Genomic DNA, 14,453 nt, shown 5'->3' on the forward strand with positions numbered 1-14,453 from the left:
ATATATATATATATATATATATATATATATATATATATATATATTATATAATATAATACCATTTTATAATTATATACTTTATATAGAACAGAATATACTGCTAAAGAGTTGTTCCGCCATATTGCCTTCCTTATTTATCCCGTGAAAGCGATCCCATCTACTTCACCTCATGTCACATCCCCTCCCACCCACATCATTGGTCTAGGTAGGTCAATCGTTTTTATAAAAAAAAAGAAGCAGAAATAGACGTCATAAATTTAAAACCAAAACCAAAATACTGTGATCTGTGAATGTGATTTACTTTTTAGATATTTTGCATGTTATGTGTTATGTTTATATAATTTAAAGTTAGGCAAGTTAGATTTGTGTGAACAATGATAAAATGTACTTAATCATTTTGAAAAATACTTTAAAATGTGCACGTTTTTACCAGAGTCTACGTTTAAATTCCACTCTAGAAATACACAATCAAAGTAAGAGAAATTGCATTATTTTTTGTAGAGAATATTTCATAATATTTACCTCAGCTACATCTGTATTAACTATTTTTGGACAAGTCTAATATTAATTACTTTGTATTTATAGCTTATATCAACAATAACAATACACTAGAATTGGATTCATTACTATCCAGTGAACTTTATCATTACTTTATATTAAAACATTTCAGTCAGATTTATGAGCTATTGTTGAAATTGTTACTGTTTTTACAGTGTTGAAAATATTCTCTTAAAATTAAGTATTTTGTATGGGAAATAAGCCACAATTTTACTAAAAAATGAATTTATTAACGTTTCGAAGCCCAAATCCGGCTTTATTTTTTTAATTTTTATTTTTATATTTTTATTTTTAAATTTTTATTTCTCTTAAAATTTACTCAAATTTATCTACTACTATCTTATCCTATTTAAAAAATACTTGTAGTTTCTTCGGGTGCAGGGCAAATCAATTACTCTACCTTTTAAATTGAAGGTGGAATTGTCTTTGTACTCACTTTATAATGCTCAAAATATTACGGGATCTGGATTTTAATGCATATTTTTTTTATAATTCTAGTATCAAAGCTGCGCATGAAGTTAGGCGTGTTGATGACAGTTGAGTGTTTGGGGTGTACCCAGTTTCTTCTTTATATGTACTTCATTGTGTATATGTGATATATGCTTTCTTTTTATTCTTTGAGTACCATGCACAAATTTTAGGCATGGGTAGCTTCCATGACAATTTGCCGATTTCATTCTCGATCTTGTGGGGCAAGTAACAATTCATGTGCTGATAAGCCAGTCCATTGATGAAGGTTTAGGAGCTATGAATATTTCTTCTTATCAATTTCTCGTTTTCTGTCAATCTTTCCATTGAGTATTAACTGCAGTATCCAGTATCTGCTACCTCTCATTATATGCCCCAGATATTCAAGTTTTTCCTTTTTTATCATCTTCATCAAGTCACTTTTCCCTGTGTTTAAGACTTCTCTGTTTGAAATGTGTTGAACCAATGATATTCTGAGCATTCTACAATATGACCACATCTCAAAGGCTTCTAATTTGTTCATCATTTCCCTGTTCATGGTCCCGGTTTCACATCCATATAGTAATACAGGATACACATAACATTTTAGCAACTTGATTCTTAGTTGTAAGTTCAGCTGAGAATTGCTCAAAATAGATTTAAGTTGATGCGCTTCCATATTATAAGTTTATATGGGTTTTATAATTCTGAAATAGCTTCTCCTTTTTGTTTTGCAATAATCTTATGAATTTAATTATAGTTCCAGATCGAATCCCACCCTATTTCAGTTTGTGTAAGGAGTTTTTAGATAAAAATGAAGAACTAGCCACCAGCTTAGTAAAAAATATGACTGTACATAATGATTTTATTAGCGAACAAGAAGAAAAATCAGTTTTAGATGAAATTGAGCCCTATTTAAAAAGGATGAGATATGAATTTGACCATTGGGATGATGTAAGTGACTTCAAATGTAGTATTTATTCTGTTTACTTATTGTGACAATAATTATCAAATTGATTATTATGACAAAATATTGTATTAATAAAAATTACAGGCCATTCATGGGTATAGAGAGACAGAAAGGTTACATTGGAATAAAGCAAATAATGAAATAATAGATAGAGTGCGAAATATTGCCTTCCCACCAGCTACAGCTCAACTTAAGTATGTACATATTTTGGATTTAGAGAAAAAGGGGTATATCAAGCCACATATAGATGCAGTAAGGGTAAGTTGCACTTTTGAGGTTAAAATGCAGGTGCACTTTTTAGGTTATTGAATTATCTTAAATTTGTATTTTAGTTGAAAGATTTTCATCGTGGTATGTCCCACGTTGACATCTTATATTCACAAATACAAAAAACTGCTACTGATTCCTTAACCGTAAAATGATGCTTGAGTTCATTTGAAAAAATATTCAAAAGGAAAGAGACAATATTCACACCATAACGGAAACTGAATTAGCAGACATTGGCGATAGTCAATCCAGGAAGAGACTCAAGAAAGATTACAGAAATTCTAATGTCCCCACTATTATTCAAGCTAAGGAAGTTTATGATACTATTATACTATCTGAAATTAAAAGAAAGTTTTTTTACAGGAAATTTGGAAATGGCAAAATTATTTTCAGTGGAAAATGTTGAAACATACAGCTCAAATTTTCCTGCATTGGCATTGGAATCTTCTTCTTCTTCTTCTTCTACGGCACTACAGCTCAAATTGAGCCTTGGTCTCCTTTATTTTTTCCCTCAACCATTGGTTGTCTGGGCATTGGAATCAGTCATTGGCAAATATCCCTTTTCAAACCAAAACAAATTAAGGACTACATTGGAAATTATTTCTAGAAGATCCGATTTTAAAGAACTTTTCTGAGCAGTCCACTTACTGAAAATAATTTTTTAATAAGATTTTTCTGAAATAATTTTAACTCATTAAGTACTTGTCACGATGCCAATGACAACCACAGAAGCAGAAGGATGTATCTATACATTGAAACATATCAAAAATTTCCTTAATTAAGGAAGTAGGTACTATGAAAGTTTTGACTTTATGCAAGTATTTTGTCAATCTTTTCCGCGAGTGGAAAACCTGACACCATCCAAAACTCATAAGACAAATAGTTGAACAATAGTTTTCTTTTATACTGCTAATGTGGCTTTTGGATTATAGCAGGGTAGTCTGCTAACTCTTGGACCTACAGCAAAAAAAAAGGTAGTAGGGTCAGTGCTATTCTTCAACCACCTATTATTAAGTCCCAAGGTATTCATTTTATTCAGGTTGAGTCGACCTGGGGCCTGTAGATATTTTAAAAATATCTAGATTTTTTCGTTGATGCTGGATCGATCACTGACCTGTGTGAAAGTCAGGCACTCTATCACCTGAGCTATCCAGCCCTTAATTTTTGATAATTCTGAATATGAATCTGAAAGACTACGATTTTGTTTAACATTTTAAATCAATACTTAAGAACAATCATCTGACACTGAAAAAGGTAGGAGAAAAAAGAGACGTCACATGCTGTAACAGTAACAAATCGTCTGAAGAAGCATGATAATGATTCTGATTAATACAGAAAAGGACAGAGAATTGAGTAGTTACAAAAGATTTGCGTATATCATCAGATGGATGCTTAGGCCTATATTTAATTTGTACTCATTATTATATTTTTAGCTTCGATTAATATTTCATACAACTTATTATTTTATATAGTTAAACTCCTGGACAAAATTAACACACCGCTTTAATTAATCTAAATATTTACAATATGAACACAAAATAAAACCAAGTTACATTGAAATAATAATAAACACCTACAAATAAGTCCAACATGACTTTATCATGACCTTAATTTGCCTTATTGTTTCTTTAAAAAATTGTTTTTGCCGGAAATGCGTAAATAAGCTAGCATAACTGCAAATTGCAAAAAGAAAAAAAATCAGTAAAGTAACACAATAAAATACATCTGGGTCAACACTAATGCCGTGTAGGCCCTCCTCTACCTCTACTTCTTATGACTGCATTTATGCGTTGAGGCATGCTTGATATCAAATGTTCAACAAAAGCTTACGGAATATTCTCCCATTCTTCAATAACGGCCTCAATGAGTTGGTTGTGATTGGCAATAGGGGGTCTACGACTCCAAATCTTTTTTTTTGAGATAGCCCCATAGATGCTCTATAGGATTCATGTCCGGACTGTTAGGTGGCCACTCTAATAATGGAATATCAACATCATTTAGGTAGCCAATATCCTGTCGAGACACATGAGAACGAGCGTTGTCTTGCATGAATAAAAAATTAGGTCCAAGAAACGGAGCAAAAGGCATTACATGTTCGACAATAATGTTGTCTAAGTAATAATGGGCATTCATAGACCTCGTACGTATGAAGACCAACTCCGTAGGAGCTTCGAAACAAATTCCCCCCAAAACATTTTAGAGCCACCACCAAAAGGTACTTTAGGAGAGATATTGCAGCTGGCAAACCTTTCTCCTCGCCTTCGCCAGACACGCTCACGACCATCTGGAGCTTTTAGGCTTACTCTAGTCTCATCGGAGAAAAGAACTCGTTTCCAATCATCGATGGTCCAATTTTGATGCAATCTTGCAAAATTCAATCTCTGAACCCTGTGTTCTCTGGTAAGCAAGGGTTTTTTGGCCGGTTTCCTCTTGCTCAATTCTGCTTCATGTAAACGTCTCTAACTGTTCGAGACGATATCGCGACATTTCGAACATCTGCTAGTTCATTTTTTAGCAAATTGCTGGTGACTCTCCTATCTCTGAGAGCATGTTGTCTCAAAAAACGATCATCAATTTGATTAGTGCAACGTTTTCGCCCTTACCCTGGTCTTCGATGGTACGACCCTGTTTCATTATATCGCCTCACCTTGCAACTGCTTCTGGAATGATGTCTTCCTAACAAACCTGCAACGTATCGCATTGAATATCCTTCATCTAGGAGAGTCGATGCTCGCACTGCCTCCTCCATTGACAAATTTCTTCGGCGGTTCATTTTTTTTTAATTGAATTTTATGCAAATCAACTTCCAAACATGCATGTGATGAAAAATATCACAATAAAAAGCTTGTTTCTGACAAGCACTTTGCTTTAGTCGGCACTTTTTATGAAAAGTTTAACTCACTTTTAGTCTAAAACGAAGTTTAATACAAATTATTGTTAAAACAAGACTATTATTAGCTTACATAACAACTGTCACTGTCAAACAAGGTCCATAGGCAACTTGTCGTACAGTAAATTATCAATAAATAAAGATTATTGAGAAAAATATGAGTGGTACGTTAATTTTGTCCAGGAGTTTATTTTCTTCCTTCCCGTTTAGGGACAACATATTATATAGTTATTTTCTCCTCCAATTCTTCCTTCCCATTTAGTAAACGCTTAAGCTAAACTCGAGATTAGTCTCGAGGTGTATCCATTTGAGATTACTTGCGGTCTCGAGATCGGCATGGGAGACTTGCTGGTGACTATAGTCTCGAGACCAAGACAATTCAGTATCGACTAAAGAGTCAAACACACAGCCCACTGAGTGACTTCATCGCGCATATACATATTTTCAATCTTCAAAATGGATTCGCGTCAAGCACTAGCTTTTTAAATTACGTATACAATTGTGTAAAAAACGAAGGAAAGTAAAAAAAGTGTTTTGTGAGAGATGGGTCAATTGTAGAATCGACTTGGGAGCCGGTTGAGCTCTCATAAATGAGTTGCTGTTGGAGTACAGCAATTCAAAAATTTTATTTGTATTATGTCTGCTGTGCAGCTTGGACTGCTTTTAGATTTAGTAAAATACCAGATTTACGAGAATATATTTAAATTGTATGACTTCCTTTGTATTTCGTTTGTATCACAATTATTAAATTTGATTAAACACTTATTATAAAAACTCATTTTTTTGCGATACCTGTATAACGAGATTAACATTTCATAAGAATTCTTTTTATTCATAAAGAGAAATTAATTGCAAAATTTTATCATCGGTCCAATGTTGCGCACTCATTTTTTAGCAAGTCAATATTTACTTTTTCACTAAACACCAACCTGAGACTAGTCTCAGCTCTCTCTTGTCCACTTGTGACAAGCGTAGTCTCGGCGACAAGTCACTATTTATCTCTGAGAGGTTTTTCAGACCCATATACATTTGTGAGTACTAGTCCAAGTAATGAAGCTAAATAGGACAAAACCTCGCAATTTTTACAGAATGGGTCGATTTGCTTGAAAATTTGAGAATAAGTAGTGGATAGTCCAAGGATCAAAATCTATATGATGCCGAAAGGCGCTTTTACCTTGGGGGTGATTTCCACCCCCATATCGGGGGTGGAAATTTTTTATTATATTTTGACCGCAAAAGTTAATAAAAACGTTCATTCTAAGCAAAAAATGTTCTATACATTTTTTGATAAAATTAATAATTTTCGATTTATTCGCTATCGAAAGTGTTAGTTTTATATCGAAAAAATCAATGTTTTTAATAAGTTTTCTGCTAATAACTCCAAAAGTTTTCGTTTTATCAAAACAACTTTACCTAACAAAAATGTACCTTTTGAAAAAATAAACAAAACCGTTTTTCTTAATTTTCTTTAAAACCAATAGTGATCGAGCTATACTTTATTATATGTTAGCTCTTCTTCGTCAAATGCTAAATATTGTAGTTTCAAAGTTAAAAGACTGGAAAAACTATGCATTTTTCGAGAACTTATTCAAACTAATTTAAAGTACCGGGTGTCCACTTATATTTTCCCCCATTTTAACTGCCTATAACTTCTAAACGGCTCAAGATAAAAATATGCGGTTTTCACTGAAATGTTTTATTTTAGTAAAAGTTTTGTCTGAATGGATGAAATTTTTTATATCGCTTTCAAATACGAAATAAAAAATGGCGGATTTTTGAAAAGAACTTTGTTGACTTTTTTTTAATGGAACACTCAGTATATTCTTTTGTAAATTGAAAGAAAGGTCATTCACCTATCTAGCGATATAAAGTTTTTCAAAATCGGTTGTCAAATCACTGAGTAATTAATTTTTAAAATGAGAGGTGCAACGTAGATATCACATACAGTCGGAAAAATGAAAGAATACCCATGAACGAACATATAAAACACGCTGTATTTTCCTGTCACCGTGTCACAAAGAAAATTGCTCAGCGCAAGTACATGTAATAATAATTATTACATGTACAAGCGCTGGCCAATTTTTGTATGACACGGTGACAGGAAAATACAGCGTGTTTTATATGTTCGTTCATGGGTATTCTTTTATTTTTCCTACTATACCTAAATAACATAACTAAGCAAGTTATGTGATTTCCACATTGCATCTCTCATTTTAAAAATTAATTGCTCAATCATTTGACAACCGATTTAAAAAATTTTTATATCACTGGATAGATAAATGACCGCTTTTTCAAGTTTTTAGGTAAATTACCATTTTTTATATCGCTTTTAAATAAAGAATGGCGGATTTTTGAAAAAAAAAACGTTGTTGACTTTTTTTATTAAAACACCCAGTATATTTTTTTGTGTTTTGAAAAAACGGTCATTTACCTATCTAGAGTTATAAAATTTTTTAAAATCGGTTGCCAAATGACTGAGCCATTAATTTTTAAAATGAGAGATGCAATGTGGAAATCACATAACATAATATCATTTTGCTCAGTTATGTTATTTAGGTATGTGATATCCACGTTGCACCCCTCATTTTAAAAATTAATTACTCAGTGATTTGACAACCGATTTTGAAAAACTTTATATCGCTGGATAGGTGAATGACCTTTCTTTCAATTTACAAAAAAATATACTGGGTGTTCCATTAAAAAAAAGTCAACAAAGTTTTTTTCAAAAATCCGCCATTTTTTATTTCGTATTTGAGAGCGATATAAAAAATTCAATCCATTCAGACAAAACTTTTACTAAAATAAAACATTTCAGCGAAAACCGCATATTTCTATCTTGAACCATTTAGAAGTTATAGGCAGTTAAAATGGGGGAAAATATAAGTTGACACCCGGTATTTAAAAATATCTATCTCCAGAAATAAAAAAAGTCTCTAACTCAAAAATTAAGTGACTTATAATGAAAATAATGTCAGTCCCTATTTTTTTCGGAGAAAAGTGATTGGAAGCAACCCCCTAATCACCATCCTAATTAAAATTAGTCATTGACCTTATTTGGTCTTGTTTATTTATGTATTATTAATAGTTTCTATAAGATTGACTGGCTTAGAATGATTAGTTTAAAAAAAATGGAGTTAAAAGCGAATAACGAATTTTTGTAGTTTGGAAAAAAATGGCCTTTTCTTCAGAATATAAAGATTAGCATCAGAGATACGAAAAAACGTTTAAATATAAAATTGTAGCTTATTTAATTTCCAAGATCCCGGTTTGCAAAAATTTTTTTCTACGGTAAAAATTGAGTGAGCTATTGACAATTAAAACTTATAATAACATGCAAAAACCACCTTTACCAACCCTTTCAAAGTCATCTCTTTTTGCGACTGAGGATTTTAAAAAGATTTAGTATTAATAGGCTTATAGAGCTTGTAAAAGCCTACAAAATTCTTTTTTACAAAACTTTGTAAGATACAAAATAAAAAAGTTACGGTTAAAAAATCAATATATTAAAAAAAAAGGACAAAGCCAATTAGAAGCATAATAATGTAAGTTAGCGGTGTTTTTAATCATTGGCCTTAGTCACTCTTCTTTATTTATGTATTATTAATAGATTCTAGAAGTTTGACTGGCTTAGAATGATTAGTTTTTAAAAGACTGGAGTTAAAAGCGAATAACGAATTTTTGTAGTTTGGTAAAAAATGCCATATTTTCAGAATAGAAAGATTAGCATCAGAGATACGAAAAAATGTTTAAATATGAAATTATAGGTTATTGAATTCCCAAGAACTTGGTTTGAAAAAATTTTTTATACGGCAAAAATTGAGTGAATCGTAAATGAAGTAAAGTCGTTTTGATAAAACGAAAACTTTTGGAGTTATTAGCAGAAAACTTATTAAAAACATTGATTTTTTCGATATAAAACTAACACTTACGATTGCGAATAAATCGAAAACTATTAATTTAATCAAAAAAATGTATAGAACATTTTTTGCCCGTTGTACCCCCAGTGGGGGTACAACGGCCTCCTTAATTCAGATGGACTTACCCAAGTTTTTTTTATGTATTTTGACCATTAGAACACGAATTTTTTGGGTAACAGTCGATCCGAATGTCGATAAGATTGTTATAAACAAAGACTTGAGGAATCACATAACAGCGATTTTTCGCAATACAAAACATTTTTTTGTATTTTTTGGGTCATTCTAAGCAAAAAATATTTTTTCAAGTTTTTTCGTAGAATGCATAGTTTTCGACATAAACGCGGTTGAACTTTCAAAAAATCGAAATATTGCAATTTTTGAATCCGAATAACTTGATTGAAAAATAAAATAGCAATTCTGCTTACCGCATTTGAAAGTTCAAGTCAAATTCTATCGGTTTTGATTACTTTTATTGCTAAAAAATATTTTTTTTTATTGTTAAACAAAGCTATAAACACATATTGATTGCATGATGTTTTCAATGCATTTCTCATTTGAAATCCAACGAGTAGGCGCGCATACAGACAATTTCTACGTAGATTACGTACATTAAAACGCATGCATTGGGCACGGGAAACACTATGTGTTTATGGCTTTGTTTAACAAATAAAAACTTAATTTTTAGCAATGCAAATAATCAAAACCGATAGAATTTGACTTGAACTTTCAAATGCAGTAAACAGTATTGCTATTTTATTTTTTAATCAAAAGTTATTCGGGTTCAAAAATTTCACTTTTTCGATTTTTTGAAAGTTCAACCGCGTTTATCTCGAAACCTATGCATCCTACGAAAAAACTTGTAAGACCATTTTTTGCTGAGAATCACCCAAAGAATACAGAAAAATGTTTTGTTTTGTGAAAAATCGCTGTTATGTAATTCCTCAAGTTCTTTGTTTATAACAATCTTATCGACATCCGGATCAACTGTTACCCAAATAATTCGTGTTCTACGGGTCAAAATACATAAAAAACTTGGGTGAGTCCATCTGAATTAAGGAGGCCGTTGTAACCCCCCTGGCGACAGTTAATGTTTTTATCAATTTTTGCTGTCAAAATATAATAAAAAATTTCCACCCCCGAGATGGAGTGGCAACCACCCCCATGGAAAATGCGCCTTTCGGCATCATATAGATTTTGATCCTTGGACTATCCACTACTTATTCTCAAATTTTCAAGCAAATCGATCCGTTCTGTAAAAATTGAAAGGTGAAAAGTTCCTGGACTATACAGTCTCGAGAAGCTCTCGAGACTATTTTGTCTCAAATGGATACAGCTTTATGCAAATTAAATCACACACATTGACGTTTTTCTTTTCTATGTTTCTGTATTTTACGTTATAAAAAATGTTGCAGTTTTGTGGCGATACCATAGCAGGAGTAAGTCTTTTAAGCGATAGTATTATGAGGTTGGTACATGATAAAAAGAAGAACTTATATGCTGACATATTTCTGAAAAGACGATCGTTGTATATAATGAAGAACTGCGCCCGTTATGACTATACACATGAAATTTTAAGTAACGAAAACAGTGTTTTTAAGGGCGAGAAAGTATTAAAAGATAGAAGAATATCTGTGATATGTAGAAATGAACCAGACAAGGAAAATAAATAGTTAATGTTGAATTTGTTTTATTTGATTATTATGATAATATATTCATATACTATATTGTGATTATATTTTATTCCGCCGACACGGCTTTGGGGTTATAGCAGGGTAGTTTGCGATATCTAGGGCCTACGGTATACAAGGAAGGTAACAGGGCCAGTGTTACGCTTCAACCGCCTATTATTACCCCTGGTTTTACCCAAGGTACCTACTCATTTTGTTCAGGCTGAGTCGACCTGGGGCCTATAGACATTTTTAAAAATGTCTAGCTGTTCTCGCCGGCGCTGTGTTTCGAACCCCGGCCTACCAGCATGGGGTCAGACATATATAATTAAAATTAAAATGCATTATATATTGTATATTTCATATTAATATTCATTCACAGAACGATAGGAAAGTAAAATGGAGTGAGTGTATATCCGCTGGCAGGATTGACATGGAGGGGATGTGACATGTCGACAGTGCTTCTCATGGTAGCATAATTTGCAAGCCGTGGGGGACGAGCGATAAATTCAGTTCTTTTTCTTCACTATTTTTCTTACCTTAGTAATGAAATCCACCTCTTCTTTTCAACCAGATCCTTTGGAAACACAAATAATCTACATATCCGTCTTTTACCATAGTGTTTACAATCCGGGGCAAATCGCATTAACATTTTTATTATACAAAATACAATGGTTCACAAAAGTTCTTAACTTTTGCTTGGTGAATATCACTAAAAAACTATATTTCCTAGGCATTTAATGCCCGGTTGCACCAACAGATCTTAAGCTTAAGTCGAGAATATCATAAGAATTAATATAATATAATTATAATATATTACAATAAGAATACCATAATATAATAATAGATATAATTGACAATAAGGTAAGAATCTAAAATTATGGTGCAACGTAAGTAATACTCAATGCGGCCCTATTTATAAGTAGAGCTCAGCTAAGCTGGAGCTTAAGATCTGTTGGTGCAACCATGCATTATGCCATCGGTACATAATTCGCAAATATTTTACGTCTATCCCTACTTTTTCTGTCTTTACACAACAAATTACGTGTAGTAAAAATTCTAACTGGTATGGATATGTAAACTTTACTTGACAATGTCATGATTAACTTTAAAGATGGCTTTTGAATGTTCTTGGATAAATGTTACTTGTATACTTAATTGCCTTAATTATTAATTCAGTTAATTAATATGATTATTTCATTCATAGGAGATTCTGACCAATAGAAAGCTACAGAAATCTAAATTAAACTGATAATTTTTGATAATTTCCCGTCGTCAAGTATATTACGTCAGATGCCCTTCGTTGCTATGAAAAAATACATTCAGTGACATTAATGACAATTAATGTTTTAAAAATTATAAAAGTGATAACTTTCAACCGTAAAATATTTATAATAACTCTGTGTTTAATTGTACTAATTTGTACTTACATAAATAAATTACAATAAAATTTTGGTCTTGAACAGTTTTATTCATGAAATAATCGCAACAAATTGCACTCGATCTCTAAAATTAATATAGAATTTTTGCCCTCGTGTCACTTTGACATAATTTCACTCCCCTTTTTCACTCCCCTTCGGGTCGTGAAATTAAAACTGTCAAAGTGTTACTCGGGAAAAATTCGATAATTTTAGAGCTCTTGTGCAATTACTACTGATAATTTTTTCACTAACTATGTATTCAGTGGTTTTAATAATTTATATACTGTATAACAAAAACTAATAATCAGTCGAGAAAAGAGGAAAGGTGATTTTTTAATAATATATTGTTACTATGAAACGCTTACAATTTTGAACATCTTTAACAACAAAATACTTGGATCACTGAATATATCCTGGTGTATTCTCTGCTTGGATCTTCCATAAATAATAAACAATAAATAACTTTTTATTAAGTTCACGTCTTAAATCAATTATTTATCAAATACACTATAGTGTAGGAAACAAAGGTTGAACCTTGCAAAATGGACATAAGTCCGGTTTTATTTTTTTTCTGGTATATCAAGGGGTGATTATTATAAGACTAACTTTTTCTGAAAAAATTTCGCCCCGGAACCCCCTTTTTCACCCCTTTAAAGGGGGTAATTTGTGGTTTTTGCGGAACGTAGCCCTTCCTGTACCTTTTACAAAAAATTTTTTTTATAGAAATATAAAAAGGACTGTATTTTCTACGATTTATTTCCGACAGCATATGTCTATCATCCACCGTTTAGCGGGGGTGGCGCCCCAAAGTTGACAAGTTTTTAAAAAAGATGTTTGTAAAAAAATATATTTTTTCCTAACTGTAACGGAAATTACGAAGAAATCATGCGACAATTATTCATAAATAAGTGACTGATTTTTTGGTATAGGTTGTACTCAAGGGTAATTGCCCTATTTTTAATTACAGGGTGTTACATGTTAAAAAACCCCTTTTTATACCATCTGAACCGTTTATGCTAGAGTAAAAACACTTTCAGCAATTACCCATGTGCTGGTGCTATTTACAAATTTGTATAATGCACCCCCATTTTTTCCCCGGAACCACCCAAAAAAAGGAAGAATTAATAAATAAAGTGATTTTCTTGGAATCCTTCACACACAATGCCCTTTATTAATATGCTTCATACATAATTTTGTGCACGTTATTATTACCCATGCATGGACACCGAAAGCGATTTCCTAGTGTAACCCCCGTAGCCAAGAAAAAATAAATAAAATTGGGGGTTGAAATTTTTTTTTGTTTTTTGCTTTTTGATTTATATGGGCATATGCTTCATCAATAGTGCTTTTCAAAAATATATATGGTTATTGCAAAGTCCCTGCGGAAACCACCCCTATCCTTGAAAATATACTGCAGAAACTACCCCTATCCCTTGGCGAGCGTGTTTTTACGATTTTCTCATTACCTATGCATTATTTTTAAACAAAACTTATACAAGGTTAAAGACCACTATTTACTCTAAAAATTAGGCCCTATTCATTTTTTTCGTATAAGCAACCGTTACGGCACAGTGGCGCCGTAAACTTCATATATGCTTTGGCGGGCTCCAGTTTTTGTTTTCTTTTTTCATCATCTGGTAGTTTTATTGATAAAATACTTATGTAAAATAAAACAACACAGTGTAACCTACAAATTATGACCTATGCACATTTTACATTCTTTGCGCCCCAAAGCCACAGTGATGGCCCAAAATCAATTTTTGCATATTTTCGCAACCTACACGCATTTTATTGCATTAATGCTACCTTAATAGCACAATATTCACCCTTAAGTGGTCGCTAAGCAGTAGCGGATCCAGGGGGGTGATGAGGGCGATCACCCCCCTCCCCCTCTCAAATCAAGTGATATTATATTTAAAGATTATATAAAAATATTTATTTATTTTTATAGAAATACTTATTTATATTATTATTTTTATAAGAATGGCGTACTTTTTATGCTTTAGCGACAGTGGCGGATCCAGCATCGTTAAATGAATATTTTTATAATATTTAAATATAATATCACTTGGCGGGGGGGGGGGGGGTGATCGCCCCCATTACCCCTCCCTGGATCCGCCACTGCTTAGCGACCACTTAAGGGTGAATATTGTGCTATCAAGGTAGCATTAATGCAATAAAATGCGTGTAGGTGGCGAAAATATGCAAAAATACATTTTGGGCCACCACTGTGGCTTTGGGGCGCAAAGAATGTAAAATGTGCATAGGTCATAATTTGTAAGTTACACTGTGTTGTTTTATTTTACATAAAAATTT

The 14,453-nt window shown here is 32.3% G+C and overlaps 1 protein-coding gene across 1 annotated transcript; it reads left to right on the forward strand.

Annotated features, from left to right (window-relative positions):
• The first annotated feature begins 237 nt into the window (after positions 1-237).
• LOC126881886 (alpha-ketoglutarate-dependent dioxygenase alkB homolog 7, mitochondrial) lies at positions 238-10,730 on the forward strand. Its single transcript, XM_050646535.1, has 4 exons — positions 238-473; positions 1,766-1,959; positions 2,060-2,233; positions 10,462-10,730. Exons 1-4 carry the CDS (start codon positions 383-385, stop codon positions 10,717-10,719), a joined length of 717 nt encoding a protein of 238 aa, XP_050502492.1. The 5' UTR covers positions 238-382; the 3' UTR covers positions 10,720-10,730.
• The last annotated feature ends 3,723 nt before the right edge of the window (positions 10,731-14,453 follow it).

This window comes from Diabrotica virgifera, chromosome 3 (genome assembly GCF_917563875.1).
Source record: "Diabrotica virgifera virgifera chromosome 3, PGI_DIABVI_V3a".
Taxonomy (NCBI): domain Eukaryota; kingdom Metazoa; phylum Arthropoda; class Insecta; order Coleoptera; family Chrysomelidae; genus Diabrotica; species Diabrotica virgifera.

Excerpts from the sequence above, each read along its gene's own strand:
- LOC126881886 (XM_050646535.1), top strand. The coding sequence starts at position 383 with ATGTACTTAATCATTTTGAAAAATACTTTAAAATGTGCACGTTTTTAC. Across the intron at positions 474-1,765 it reads TCTAGAAATACACAATCAAA|TTCCAGATCGAATCCCACCC; the intron begins GTAAGAGAAATT and ends ATTTAATTATAG. Across the intron at positions 2,234-10,461 it reads CACATATAGATGCAGTAAGG|TTTTGTGGCGATACCATAGC; the intron begins GTAAGTTGCACT and ends AAAATGTTGCAG.